This window comes from Silene latifolia, chromosome 2 (genome assembly GCF_048544455.1).
Source record: "Silene latifolia isolate original U9 population chromosome 2, ASM4854445v1, whole genome shotgun sequence".
Taxonomy (NCBI): domain Eukaryota; kingdom Viridiplantae; phylum Streptophyta; class Magnoliopsida; order Caryophyllales; family Caryophyllaceae; genus Silene; species Silene latifolia.
This window is the reverse complement of record NC_133527.1, coordinates 159,447,596-159,463,793: the sequence shown is the minus strand read 5'-3', so window position 1 is coordinate 159,463,793 and position 16,198 is coordinate 159,447,596. Positions and strand designations below refer to the sequence as shown.

Below are 16,198 nucleotides of genomic sequence, written 5' to 3'. Positions count from 1 at the left end.
GTTTAGGGAGCTGGTCTAGAAGCCAAGAGAAGGCAAACCATATCTCACAGGTTACAGACATTCCCCATAACCACATGGCTTCATGGTTTGGATGTTTGATCCTCTATAACTCCCCTCGACACCAAACAAAAGAAATAAAAGTGACTACTGACTAATTTAGAAACACATTATCAAGAGTACTTTAATAGAGAAATGAAAATGAAATGCTTTAATAGAGAAATGAAAATGAAATGCTTTAATAGAGAAATGAAAATGAAATGCTGCAATTGCTCCTTTATTTTTTTCACTAGTCACTACAGTTTTTTCGAGTTAACATTATTGTATTATACTCCACTTGAGAGCTCAACTATCATTCTACATTTATGACAGGTAATTAGCAGTTTTTAAAGAACAAGCTCTAAGAAAGCTAGACATCTTTTAGGCTTGACCGGTAGCTCCCTAAGTACTCAGTAATAAGGCTGAACAAAATATCTGACTATCTGAATCCGATTCAATCCATCGTACTCAGTATGCCTAGAACTAGAACCCATTAATACTATGAGCTTCATCAACTGATTTAATAAGTATAAACCAACTGACATAAAGGGAACTACATCATTTAGCCAATCACACCATTAAAGCAGGAAACCCAATCATTACTGCATAAGTAATCAGGCAGTAAAATATAAAGAATAACATGTTTTACTTCATTAAATCATGATTATAAACTTTATAATAACTTTACAATAACATAATAAAAGATTAGGAGATCAATAATGAAATGTCCGAAATGATGTAAAGCACTTTCTCAATCATTTGTTTACCTCTCATTAAAATAAACAAATAATTGGAACTGAAATCAATCGAACATCCATCAAATGAGATTTATACCAACTCTTGAAGACGGAATAAGGAAAACAGCTTGTATACAGATTCTCCAGCAGGAAAGACTTTCACAATTTTATGATCGCTACAAATCAGAGAGCAAAACCAGAGGGGCAGGTCATGATCCGAAATTTAACCATAAAACCAAGGAAAGAGTAGTTAATAGTTAATCAAGTAGTCGTACCATAAAGCATCTAGTGCTAAGTTAAGTGGAAGGTCTGAAATAAAGCACCTGGACTCAATATCATTAAAATAAGGATCAGCACCTTGTTCTATAAATAACTCGGTTAGCCCATAGCATAACATTTTAGCAAATGATCTCGTAACGGTGCGGTTATCTTCAAGTCACATACAAGCAGATCAGCTACTCCAGTATTCAAGTCCACGGTAGGCTGTCCAGTTTCTCCATTAAGCAATGCAGCGAATGGCACGACAAAAACATATCAACCTCAACAGTCTGCGTTGGAAATTAATATAACTTCACAAGCATAATTCATCAATTTCTAAAGGTAATCGACGAATCAAAAAATTAATCAAAACCTAATTTCACGAACAATCTAACACGATAATCAAACCCTAAATTTAACTAATTTAATCGACGAATTAAAAAATTACATAAAGATCAAAATATAAACCCTAATTTAACAAAAAATAATCAGCAATTTCGGAATTTTACCTCGAATAAACAGGTTCCATTGATTAAAGTAGCGTCGAATAGGTAGATGGTTGCAGAGATTGATGGATCAGTATGTGACGATCGATCGTAGAGAAAGAAACATCTAGCATCGTCGAAGATGTTGACAGTCGAAGAGAGAGAGAGAAAGAAAAATGAGAGAGAACGAAAAATATGAAAATGACAGAGATTGGAAGCTTTTGGGGGAAGGACGTTTGATTTTCTCAAATTCTATTTTTATCGCTGTACACAGTCCTCCGTATATTATTAGTGTTGGAATATGTGTCCTCCGACAATAATGCGATCACGACTGTTGATCATGATGATCACATGTTTAAGTCTCATTAAAATGAATACAATTGGGAAGTAATATTGTTATCACAACCGGTCAACATATATATCGGTAATGATTGGGTCGACTAGAGTTTGACATTACCGTCGTGTGACGGTGGTGATCAGATTGACCCCCAGGTCATACCTAAAGGGCAATACTCTTAATTGATTATTTAATTAATCGTATAATGTTACGAGTTAATTAAATTACTTGAAAATTGACGGACGATTTTGGAAGTAAAATTTACGTATCATATTGAAATGTGATTAAATAAGATACTGATCCGAGTAATTAAATTGTATAATTACTCGGATGAAATAAATTGTTTAATGTAACAATTAAATTGAATGAATTGATATAAATACAATATGTTGTGATTTATAAATTGGTAAAATTTTTGGCACAAGTAATTATGAAATTACTAAGTCAATTTTTGTATGTGACGTATTTTTATTAATACGTTGATTTTTAATATGATAAAAATACATAAACAAATATATGTGACATGTGACATGTAACATATAGACAATTGACAAAAATAATATGGACACCATATTATGCAAAGAGCCGAAAAATTAGAAGGTGTTTAGCTAATTATATGTTGTTTATAATTAGTGGAAAACACAATGATTAAAGGCATCCCTAGCCATGCAAACCTATTGTTCCTTGTGAAGAACAATTTCTCTATGCATTGGCTTCTTTTTCCTTCTCCTCTTACACGGTTTTGGGAAGAAAAATGCCATCATTGTTTTTCCTATTTTTCCACCTAATAACACTAAAAATGTTTAGTAGTGTATTCATTCTAATTCCATCATCAAAATAGAGATTTTCTAGAGAAATAAAATCCTCTCTTCTTCTCTCTAAAACCGAAAACACATAAGGGTTTTATAAAGTTTTTGGTTCAATTTTCTTCTAAATTTAATATTATAACTAGTACTTGTAATATTAATTTTAATTAAGAGGAGCCTTGGGTATAAAGCATAGGGAGAGATCTTACACTTAGATCTTCATTCTTCCATTGGAATAAGCTCAAGAACAAAAGAGAAAGGTGATCTCTTTTGTGCCCAAATATCCGAAATTAAATATGTAAGGACATAATTTCTCCTCTATTCATTTTATTGTTTGCATGCATAAGTTCCGTTATTAATTTTATGACAAATTATTAGACATATAAGAGTATGTTATAATGTATATGATTCTACATTTCCTTCAATCGGTATCATGAGCCACGGTTGTTTGCATGCAAATTGGTTAAAAGTTTTTCCGAGTTATATGAATAACAAAATAAAACTTGTAAAATTTGTGTTATTATGATATATCACGAAATAATTACATGCATGTTAATATTTCTGGTCCTAAAGTGTTTTAGGATTTTTGGGTTAATTTTTCGGATTTTTATTGTTCATATATAATAATAATGACATTTAAATGTGATTTTATGAGTAAAAATGTCATTTTTGGTCGAAAATTAGCTATACTTTGAATTTTAAGTTGATCTTTGGATATGTTATCACATATATTATTTTGAGATAACCTGTAATTTTTCATGATTTTTGCACTTGTTATGCTCGAAAAATGAATTTTTCATTATTAAATATGAATTTAAGAGAAAAATAGGTTAATATGAGTTAAATTTCGAATCTGGTCATAGAAAATTTATATGTTGTCACATGCAATTTTACAAGATGTGTGTAAAATAATTGGCTATAAAGAAGTCTTTTAGCATGATTTATGAATTTTTGAAGAAAAATGGCATAGATAGTGACATTATTAGTTGAAAATTAATAAAACATAACCTATGACTAAGGAAAAACGTCTAATGTTGCATTTTATTATATTTTTCAGATCTAAAATTGAAAAGTTAATGAAAATAATTTTTTCCATGTTTTTATGATTATTTTATTAAATATCGATAAACCGCAACATTGTTTTTCCGGAAAAATTTCGAAATTTTTAACCTAAGATTTTGAACATTATGAGTGTCATGGAATTTTTCCAGAATGTTCATGAATTTAAATTTCAAATTTTGAATTTATTTGAAATTTTTGGATTTATTTGAAGTTTAATGGCTTATTTTTGTAATTTTTGGTCCATTTATGAACAATTTTATAAATAAAGGTTAATTATGGTCAAATTATTAGTGAAGACTATATTTTGAGTCCTAAGAGGTTAGGGTAATTAACTTATGCATAAATATGAGTTTATGTATTTTTGTGATTATAAAATGTTGAAATCACGCAAATCCGTAAAAACCGAGTAATATACGATATTGGCTAATTAAAAGGCGATTTAGCATAAAAATTGAGCATGTTTATACATATTATAATGCTGCATTTTCTTATGATTGTCATAATTTTAATTTATGTAATTTTGAATTATGTAATTTTACTTAGTATGGCCTTAGATTTTAATTGGTATTTCCCGAAATGTATGGGAATATCGATTCGGTTGTAATTTTTATTGTGATCTCGTATCACCGTTTTGTAATATTTAATAGATTTATTTTATTTTAGTTACAAATGTATAATAGGAAATTATGTAATTTATTATGTAATTTTATTCATTCCGGAGTTCCAAAAGACGGATTTCTTCAAGAATGACGATACATAAAGACGGTGTTACCTCGAGATGCGTGCCACAAATCAAGTTCAAGGGACCAATGGAGTTGGTTTCCGAATATGTAATAGATTAATAGTTTTTCTATTTTAGGAAAGGCCATACTAGGATTTATTTATCTTTATGCTTGCATTTTATTTTATGTCACATGCATCGCTAAATCGCCATAACTAAACATGCATTGTCTTATTTTATCGAGTTTATCGACCGTGTCAATTCGAATTATCGTAGTTCACCACTTTAGTTCACTTAAAACGTGATAGATAATAAATTGACATGACCTCTCGCTAAAACAAACAATTGAGACATAGCCTTACCAAATAGTAGAAACCATGAAAACCTATTTCGCGAGGGAGTGCACTCGGCCCTACCGGGTACAAACCTTGTTACGTAGGGGAAGTGGGTGATGAATGTTAATCCACCGAATTCATGTTGATAAGGGATGTATCGGCCCTACCGTGCCCAAGTTGATATGGATTTGGATCATGGACACATTTATTCGAAATTTGGATTGACCTCAACAAAAGTTTTTGATAAGGGATGTATCGGCCCTACCGTGCCCTTGTCAAATGTGTTTTGGGCTAAAGATAAATGTTAATGTAATATTATCGACCAAGAGTTCTAAAAGTAGAATCGATTAAGCGTTAATCCACCGAGTTATATTGATAAAGGATGAATCGGCCCTACCGTGCCTAAGTCGATATGAATTTGGGTCTTGGAATCATTTATTCTAGTTGGGTAGAGGTCACTAGAAAAATGCTTATAACTTGTTTAAATCATACATTTTTACGAGTATTATTAAAACGACAATTGTTTTACTCCTTATATTTTGTTTTGTAGACCACTTCTTTTTCATAACAAATGGCAACACCAACTCCTAATGCTACACCACTCGCTACTTCATCTTGGCTCCGATCCTTCATGGATCGATGTAAACTTGAAAAGAATGGGTCAAATTTCTCCGAGTGGGATGCCCAACTCAAATTAGCCGCCGAAGGTGACGACAAGCTTCGTTACCTTACCGAGGCCTCTCCACCCGAGCCCACCACTAGGTCCACCGCGGCCACTAGGGAAGCCTATGAGGCTTACCAAAAGGAGTCCGCCGCAATGAAAAATGTCTTAATATTTGCGATGGAGGCGGAACTCCAAAGGAGAGCCTTCAAAATGGGCAATGCTAATGAGATTTACTCCAAACTTGTGACCATGTTTTCACAAACTCCGCGGATCGTCCAATATGAGGCGGCGCGGCATTCTTTGATCTCGACTTCAAAGAGGGCCAAAAGGTTAGCCCTCATGTGCTCAAACTCATGGAGCTTGTCGAGACCTTGAAAATTCAAAAAGTTGAAATCCCCAAAGAACTCATCGTAGATAGGATTCTACACTCCTTGTCTAAAGTTAAGGCATATGTGCAATTCCGGGTGAATTTCAACATGCAAGACAAGGATGTGTCTCTTGAGGAGTTGCACAAGTTACTTGTGCAAGCCGAGAGGGACATGGGGTTAAATGTGAACCCTCCCAAGGATGTGCTTAATATAAGCGCAAAGAGTAAGGGGAAGTTCAAGAAGAGTGGAAGAAAGGGTAAAAAGCAAGCTCCCACATTCACCAAAGCTAAGTCTTGTGAAGCTAGCACCTCCAAAGTCAAGAAGGGTCCTCTTGACAAATGCCATTATTGTAATGGCATGGGACATTGGAAGAGGAATTGTTCCAAATACCTTGGTGATATCAAAACTGGAAAGATCACTCCAGTAGGTAAATGACTAACCTTCTTTTGTGTTTCAAAATTCAACTATGGTATTATGATGCAAAGTTGTGATAATGTATCTCCCTTTTTATTGTAAATAGGGCCGCCACCAAGCAAAGACAAAGGAAAAGAAAAGCAAGCATAAAAAACCATGAAGAAGCTAAGGATAGCTTTTATGGAGCTTTGTTTTTCATTGTCTTATTTTAAGTTATGTTTTGAATTTTAGAACTTTAAGTTTCCGTGTTCGACATGGAAAGGTATTTTGGATAATGGTTTGTATTTTGGATAATAGTGACTTGGTTTGCAACCCAAGTCACACGTTTTATCATTTATCCTTTATGTTCTAAAATTTCATCTTTAAATTGCTTGCGTTTTGAAACATAAGATTATTCACTTAAAGTGATCTAATAGACAAATATAATGACCGGTTTCATTATATGTCCACATGCTTAAGGCTTGTGTATGATCATTAATGAAGTGATTTTGAGTCTATGAACTCTCTTAAAGGTATGTCAACCACCAAGTACACATATGAAATCTATAACAAATAGTCAACCTATGAGGTAGTCCTCCTTATACTTCAACATCATTAATTTGTGTCTCATATGCTATCTTTGAATGTTTAGTGTATTCATTCTAAAGATAGAGTGGGAGAAAAATGAGGACACAACACACAAGGCAAGATATAATTGTGTACTTGTGTAAATGAAGATCTACGCAAGAAAGAATGATTTGAATGAAGGTATATCTATTTACATAGTATACCAAATAGATGAGATCTATAGTCTCAAGTTAGTTCTAAATGACTTAAGAGACCAAGTGGAATAATCACAAGAGTTTATTCTCAAGATAACTACACGAGGAGACCAAAAGAAGTTTTGGAAGAATAATGACTAATGTAAAGTCTTAACAAGCTTTTGACTAAGGTTATGAATCATTTGACCAATAGTTTCAATCATGAGTTTTACTTAAGAGCCTAAATGAATCATAGTAACATACTAGTTATGATCAAGTTGCAAAGATTGATATTCCGATATCTTCAATAGCCAACGTTTTAACCGCAAATGTCATTGTTTAACCTCCCTATGAAATGGTTAAACCTCCTTCCGAAAGGGTATTCCGAAGGACCTATTCTAAATATTATTTGTATTTGAATAATGACATTGCTACACATCATGACATGAGTGTGTTAGAGATTTAAAATCTCTTTCCGTAAGGTTGAGATGAGACCACTTCAAAATAGGCATTTTTGAAAGGATATGATGGGAACATATATGGTTTTATCCTAGTAACTTGGCAAAGCAATTTATATTTATATTCTTGACAAATTTCGATTAAGAAGTCATCTCGAAATATGTAGAATTGAGTGGGAGTTAGGAAATTCTCATGTGAAGACATAGAATTTAGTGGGAGCTATCATCCTTGAATGTATAAAACTCATTACTCATTAAAGAATGACGAGCTAATATCTTCTTTCATAAAGAAGCTTTTGAGTTTTCAATTCTGGATGAAAATGGACAATGATGAATCCAATTACATCATGGGATGTTGGATTAGTATTAAGAGATACACATCACATCAACATACGCGTAGGTTATTCGTATGAATGAAAATGGGATTACCATTAGCAGTCATGGTAGTTCATTGAACCTATGAACGGTTGATCTCATGATTATTAGTAACTAATGTTTCCGCCATTAGAATAATCATGTACATGTCCAATTATGAATCATATGCATAAGAGCATGATGATTGACTTGGTGAGCCATAATAGAAGCGTCATGAATTCTCGAGTAGAATCCGATGAGCGATTTCGAGGATTGACGGATGTTCTATTGTGTGTCAAGAGTTTGCACATATTGTAGAAAATCCGAGCACATATGAGGATTTATGAGAATCCCAAATCTTTCAAGCCCAGAAAGAGAAATGAGGAGTTTTGGAAAGATACTTGGTTAAATAAGAGGTTATTCAAAACAATCTTTCCTAATAAAGCTAGGACTTGTGAGAAGTACTAAGCTAATAATCTTGTCAATTGTTACAAGATTCTACAAAACATATACCTAGTGCATTGTGTGTGGATGGAATACTTGATCGGTACAAGTTGTATTATTCATCACAAATTTGTTCATTATGAGATGATCGATAAGAAAGTTCTTTCAAGTTAAAGAACCAAAACCAAGGTCGAGAACCTTGATGTATGCTTGGTAAAATTCATGGTATGAGAACATGAATGTGAAGGAAATTGCAAGTGTAAGAAGTTTGAACACGTGGACACATGGGATGTTAAACTTCTATTGCGATCGATAAGTGTTTACACTTATGATAAACATCACAAGGTTGTAATATGATATTGACTACCCGAGTGTGATGTCGACATTTGTCGTTTGAGTTATTATTAACTCACTTGGTACATTGTTATATCCAAACGGGTTGTGGAGACAATTGAACCCCGTTAAAGTGAACATGGATTAACATTGTTTATGCCCATAGTTACTTATATGAGGTGACGTCTCGAAGTAACTAGAGTGTGATGCGATTGATGGCAAGTTCAAGTGCCATAGAGTCATGTGTGATGACTAGTCGATCACATAGGCGGATTGTTAGGAACATTTTGTCGGGCCTTATGACCGCTTATAGAGTTCTGGCAAATTTATATAGCCTGGTCGTGGCGAGAGCTACTATAGTATTCAAATGAGTCGATTCTTTTGACTAAAGACTATTCGCCTAAGATGGCACAGTTTCAGATTAACTTTGATTTGTGTTACTACGACCTTCGTAAATGGGGTCAAATGGGCATATTTTGGGTTATGATGGCTGTGGCTAGTCGAAGGGAATGAGTGCGATAGGAATTGTCCACCCCTAGTCAGGGTTATAACAATATCTCAGGGCCACTCGAGGAGTAATGAATCGGAAATGCGTGGCCACGCTCGGATGGCATCCGAGTGGATAAATCCGGTCAATCGCTTATTCTCCGATCGAGGAAACCACTCTCGATATGATCACTTGCAAGTACGACCTGAAAGACACCTTGCATTGAGTGGGAGATAGTAATAGGACAAGAGAATTGGTGACGCACACTTGTCGAGGACAAGTGGGAGATTGTTGGAATATGTGTCCTCCGACAATAATGCGATCACGACTGTTGATCATGATGATCACATGTTTAAGTCTCATTAAAATGAATACAATTGGGAAGTAATATTGTTATTCACAACTGGTCAACATATATCGGTAATGATTAGGTGACTAGAGTTTGACATTACTGTCGTGTGACGGTGGTGATCGATTGACCCCTAGGTCATACCTAAAGGGCAATACTCTTAATTGATTATTTAATTAATCGTATAATGTTACGAGTTAATTAAATTACTTGAAAATTGACGGACGATTTTGGAAGTAAAATTTACGTATCATATTGAAATGTGATTAAATAAGATACGGTCTGAGTAATTAAATTGTATAATTACTCGGATGAAATAAATTGTTTAATGTAACAATTAAATTGAATGAATTGATATAAATACAATATGTTGTGATTTATAAATTGGTAAAATTTTTGGCACAAGTAATTATGAAATTACTAAGTCAATTTTTGTATGTGACGTATTTTTATTAATACGTTGATTTTTAATATGATAAAAATACATAAACAAATATATGTGACATGTGACATGTAACATATAGACAATTGACAAAAATAATATGGACACCATATTATGCAAAGAGCCGAAAAATTAGAAGGTGTTTAGCTAATTATATGTTGTTTATAATTAGTGGAAAACACAATGATTAAAGGCATCCCTAGCCATGCAAACCTATTGTTCCTTGTGAAGAACAATTTCTCTATGCATTGGCTTCTTTTTCCTTCTCCTCTTACACGGTTTTGGGAAGAAAAATGCCATCATTGTTTTTCCTATTTTTCCACCTAATAACACTAAAAATGTTTAGTAGTGTATTCATTCTAATTCCATCATCAAAATAGAGATTTTCTAGAGAAATAAAATCCTCTCTTCTTCTCTCTAAAACCGAAAACACATAAGGGTTTTATAAAGTTTTGGTTCAATTTTCTTCTAAATTTAATATTATAACTAGTACTTGTAATATTAATTTTAATTAAGAGGAGCCTTGGGTATAAAGCATAGGGAGAGATCTTACACTTAGATCTTCATTCTTCCATTGGAATAAGCTCAAGAACAAAAGAGAAAGGTGATCTCTTTTGTGCCCAAATATCCGAAATTAAATATGTAAGGACATAATTTCTCCTCTATTCATTTTATTGTTTGCATGCATAAGTTCCGTTATTAATTTTATGACAAATTATTAGACATATAAGAGTATGTTATAATGTATATGATTCTACATTTCCTTCAATTAGATACAATAGTGGTTCTCATGGTTCTCATTATACTAGTGGTTCTCACCGGATCCCGACCATATATATATATATATATATATATATATATATATATATATATATATATATATATATATATATATATATATATATATATATATAGTTAGTATATTTATTAGATTCGTTATCTTTGGCACGTGGATGATTCAATGAAGGCGTGGAAGTTGCTCCTGGAGAGGACGTTTATATCGTTGAAGACGATCTTTAAGATTATTTGCTTAATAAGGTAACTAGGTGTTTTATTTTAATTGTGTTTATGCCAATTGATGTAGTTAATATGATTTAAGGATTGTTTTACATGATTGGTACACGTTTGATTATTTTTTATCATGATTAATTATGTTTCGCATGGTTGTATACGTTTTTATGCATTAATTACATGTCATATGTTGTTTATGTATTTATTATGGGTGTCATGAGCGTAATTAGGGTTTACGAGTGAACCCTAATGGCGGCATGATAAGCGGCCAATGGTGCTCTCCAAAGTTATAGCTAAAGCTAGTATAACCTTGATGATGATTCAAGTGTTATAGCTAAAGTTAATACAACTTTAGGCAGTTACTCTAGTTATGGTTGAAGCTACTATAACATTGAAGTACGAGTTAGGGTTATAGCTGGAACTAACGTACCCTGAGATTTATGGCTCAAGGTTATGGTTGGAACTAGTATAACTTTGAGTTTCGTGTCAAGGTTATAGTTGAGGTAAGTATAACTTCAAGTTTTATATGTTGAAGTTATAGTTGAGGTTAGTATAGCCTCACATCTAAAGTTCATGTTATAGTTAAGGTTACTATAACATTGATCATTAGTAATTGCTTTATATGTGGAGTTATATCCAGTTATAGTATAACATTATACTAGCTTATGTCTTTGGTTACTCTACTCATATGATAAGTGGTATAGTCAGTTACACTATTCTAAGAGTCGAGTCATGATGTTTGTTCATGCATTGTTGGTGCTGTCGGTTATACTGTGTACTTGTTATTTGGTTGGTTGTATAGATGACGATAGTATCAGTTATATACTATCGGAATGAACAAACGCTACCCTTCGGGGATTCTTATAGTCTATGGTCGGGGGGTAGTAGAGGCAGTTCGTTATACGCTCTATTCCCCGAGTGCCATTTGGTGTAGCAGAGGCAGTTCGTTTATATGCTCTGTGTTTCACCGAGAGGTCTGGCCAGGTCTTAGGCATGTAGGCAGTGGTTATACGCTACACATAGTGTGGATGCAGTTCATTATACGGTTCACAGTGGATGCAGTTCGTTATACGGTCCATACCGATTATGGAGGCAGTTCGTTATACGCTTCATATCTAGAGGCAGTTCGTTATACGCTCTAGTGGTTAGAGGCAGTTCGTTATATGCTCTAACGGCGTTCATTCTATACACTGTGTTTGTTGCTAGGGGCAGTTCGTTATACGCTCTAGTGGTTGGAGGCAGTTCGTTATACGATCCATTAGTCAGAGGCAGTTCGTTATACGCTCTGAGGGTTGTTTGGTTTGGTTGTGGTTACATTGAGTTTGATTGTCTTAAGTTTCTACATGGTGTAATAACATGGGTTGTTGTCATGTGTCATCTCATGTGGTTTAATTTTGGAGTTATTAATTAGGTGGTTATCCTAATATGTTCTTGTTTCATGGTAACTTGATGTTGAGTCTTTGTGAGTATAGATGGTCTCACATATTTACTAGTTTTGCATTACAATTGTTATTGATTGTTAGTTATATTCAATTGTTGTAAACATGACTGGGAGAGCATCTAGTTACTCCCGACTGAATTGTCGACCCCCTTCTCAGGTTGTTCCGATGTTTTCTATTTGGATGATGCTTGCTTGGGGAATGTGCGAAGCGAGAATAATAATAAATTAGGAGTTTGTTTTCATGTTATGAGAACCTTTGAATAATGTATTAGTTTGGTTTTGGATTTAGTAGCGAACCGGATTGGTCAGGTGTTTCCGCCACCTTGACCCTTTTATCAGTATCGTACTCTGATATTTACTTTATATAAGTTTTTCCTTTGTTTTATGATCCGGGTTGTTACAGTTGGTATTAGAGCGAACACGCTCCCAACTCTCGCTTAGTTCATGACTAAAATAAATGACCTAGTTAATGAGTGAGATTAAATGGGGTAGAAACCAATAGAATTGGTTGGTTTTCTTATGTTTGTAAAGTGTATGAGTAGTTGTTTGGAGTGGTACTTAGGTTCTACCACTTATAACGAGATTTTGTTCTTGCTGATGGTGCGCAACGGAAATGGTGAGTCTGATGCAGATCGCATCAGGAGACTTGAGGCCGCTTTGGCATCTATAGCCGAAGGTTTCACCAATCACCTCAACAACAACAACAACAACAACAACAACAACAACAACCATCCACAACCGACCGTCTTTGATCGTTTTGCTCGTCATCGTCCCTCGACTTATGATGGTGCGAATGATCCTACTGCTTTGGAGGCATGGATTCGGGAGATCGAGAAGTTATTCCTCGGTACGGGATGTCCTGAGGATCAGATGGTGGATATTGCCACCTATTATCTGAAGGACGAGGCCGACTACCGGTGGGCTCTTGCTAGAGCTGGTCTGGAAGTTCAACCAGGATATGGTTGGGCTGTTTTCTCTGAAGCGCTAAAGAAGAGGTTTTATCCCGAGGAGATGCGCTGGTAGAAGGAGCAGGAGTTCCTTCGTCTACAACAAGGTTCCATGACCGTTGAGGAATATACCAACAAGTTCGTGAAGCTGACACGTTTCGTTACTTCTGTAGCTATGGACGAGGTTTCGAGGACTCGTCGATATGAGAAGAATATAACTCCTAAGGTCCGGACTGCTATGTCTGGAATTCCTTCAACTTCTTTCCAACAGGCTTATGATCGTGCTCTTAGCATCTATGATTCAGTTCTTGCTACCGAGGCTGAGGAGAGCGTGAAGAATAAGTTCGTGAAAAGGCCTTATGTTGCTCCCAGTTCTTCCCAGAAGAAACAGAAGTATGAGGCTCGTTCGTATGCTACGCGTGATCAAGGTCAAGCGAAGAAGGACTGGTCTTGCTACAAGTGTGGGAAGGCATATCACCCAGGTACGACGCGTGAAAAGGCATTATGTTGCTCCGATAGATACACTTTCAGCCTTGACAGATGCACATATAATACTTGAAGATACGCTCGTAAATCATAACAAAAATCAAAATAAAAAATGTTCAATAATCCCATATAACAGCTCAAAAATGAAGTCTCAAATCCTCCGGCCATTATTCATTATATTTGTTTATGTGATCCGCAACTCTTTTCGTTGTTCATTCCTGAAACGAAAAAAGGCTATAAAACATTAAAGGTTACAAATTTGATTAGATACAATAATACTATTCCTTAATTAAGTACCAACTAAATAAATTCAATCTGCTATCAGTATTCTCTAATAATGAATGCACCAAAATTAATAGCGTACCTGTATCATGGAAGCATACTCTCCCAGGACAATTCCGACTATCATGGAATCCTAATTCTCCGCAAGCATTGCATTTCCTGGCCGTTTTCTTCTGTTCTTTTGTAGCTTTTTCCTTTTGGGACATCATTTTTTTTCCAGACCCTTTTGTTTTTGACTGAATAGGAGGTAAGACAACCACTTCCTTTGGTATTTTTGTTCCTAAGAGCATCTCAAGTTCCCTATTCTTGTTTCTCAGCCTATCACCCGTGTTAATACTACTACTACATTCTGACGTACTGGTTTGTGCGCTTATCTTGTCTTTAAAACCTTTCAAAATGCCCAGCAATTCATCAACATACTCATGTTTTTGTTCAGCGAGCGTCACACACGAGAACACCTCGGACCATAGGGTACCAATTTTGTGCCGTCTAACATCTAATGAGTTACAATCTTCAATTAAAGTATGTGGCACATTATTACAAATCGGCTGACATGTTGCCAATTTGCTCCACCTACTTAACAAATACTGATCTGGAACATTGTCAAGGCCTTGTTCTTTCAACACATAGAGCGCATGACGGCACAAAATTCCATGTCTCTCAAAATTTTTACAGGAGCAGTTCAATTTCATTTCGTCAGACATAAAGTTAACAAAGTAAACCTTGTCTTTTTCACGATCAATAATGGGGATGCTGTCACTGGTAGTAACCCCTAAAATTTTAACACCACAGGTGAAACAATCAGCCACCCACTCGTTTTTAAATTCGAAAACATCACGGGGTGTAGAACTCGAAGCGTGTTTTTCCAAAGGGTGAGGCGTTTCTAGATCAGGGAAGGAGTTTTTTGACTCGGCTATTAATTTGGACTGTTTCCATCGTTGAGCGTCCATAGCACTTTCAAACCTCATAAGAAACTCAACCAAAGTTAAGTTTGGGTTCATGAAATTTCCGAAAAAGTTATTCTCGGACTCAGACCTGGACGTGGTTCTCATTAGTTCACCCATAAATAAATCCCTGAAAGATGCTGGGATCCAAGAAGCCCTTTTGTCAAACATCGTATCTAACCATTCATTGTCGGTCAGCCCATACGAGGATATAAGTGAGCACCACCGTTCCTCAAACTCAGACGGTTCGATATCTTCTGCCCAAACACAGGAGCACAACTCTTTCATGAAGTTAGTTTCTCTATATAGCGTAGTTCTGATCTTGTCTGGCAGCTTTTTCATGATATGCCACATGCAATATCTGTGCTGAGTTTTGTCCCGAACACGGTTTTAACCCCTGCTTTTATGCCTCTATCTTGATCAGTAATTATGCACACAGGATACTTATTGCTCATTGCTCTCAGAAAATTCCGAAACAACCATACGAAATCCTCATCAGTCTCTTTCCTTATTAGTCCTGCTCCAAATGTCACACATTTTTTGTGATGGTCAACCCCCGTGAAAGGTGCAAATATCATTTTATATGTGTTCATATTAAACGTCGTGTCAAAAGACGTCATATCACCAAAGAGACTGTAATTCTTTATAGCTATAGGGTCAAACCAACAAACCCTAGATAGTTAACCACGATCGTCAACATCAAAATCAAAGTAGTATAAACTACACATGGCTTTTTTGTGCATGAAATTTTCGATCATCATTTGCGCGTCATACCCTTTAATAAATTTCTTCACATCCCTCCAAAAAATTTTGAAGTCCTCGAGTTATGCCCCTATATTTTAATACCCTTTCACGTACTCTTTGAACATCCTAAAGCTTTGCACAGGCCCCTTATTCACTTTAGAATTCTCAACAATCATGGTTTTATGTATAAGGGTTAATTCTCGTGACTCGGTCAAATGCACCACTGTGGTTGGTGTTGAGAGGAAGTGGGTGTGACCTTCATGAAAGTCAGCAATCACATATTGTCCTTTTTCATTTCTTCGGAAAAAAATCTTTTCATTACATAAAATTCTAGTTCTCTGTCTCATTTTTACCTTCCCTCTAGGCTTACTTTCTCCAGCCTTAATGCACACACAGTACTTAGTCATGACAACCCCGTCTATGTTTCGTTGCGTCGACTTCCTCTTTTTAAAACCAGAATTAGCAGCATAAGCCTTGTAGAATTCTAGCCCATCCTCTAGTTTATCAAAGATC

At 35.1% G+C, this 16,198-nt stretch overlaps 1 protein-coding gene across 1 annotated transcript; it reads right to left on the bottom strand.

Moving 5' to 3' along the window:
- Positions 1-446: 446 nt before the first annotated feature.
- LOC141641519 (protein FAR-RED IMPAIRED RESPONSE 1-like) lies at positions 447-15,283 on the bottom strand. Its single transcript, XM_074450178.1, has 4 exons — positions 14,080-15,283; positions 1,097-1,202; positions 871-949; positions 447-551 (listed from the first exon to the last, which is right to left on the bottom strand). The coding sequence occupies exons 1-4, from the start codon at positions 15,281-15,283 to the stop codon at positions 447-449; spliced, it is 1,494 nt and encodes a 497-aa protein (XP_074306279.1).
- Positions 15,284-16,198: the final 915 nt, after the last annotated feature.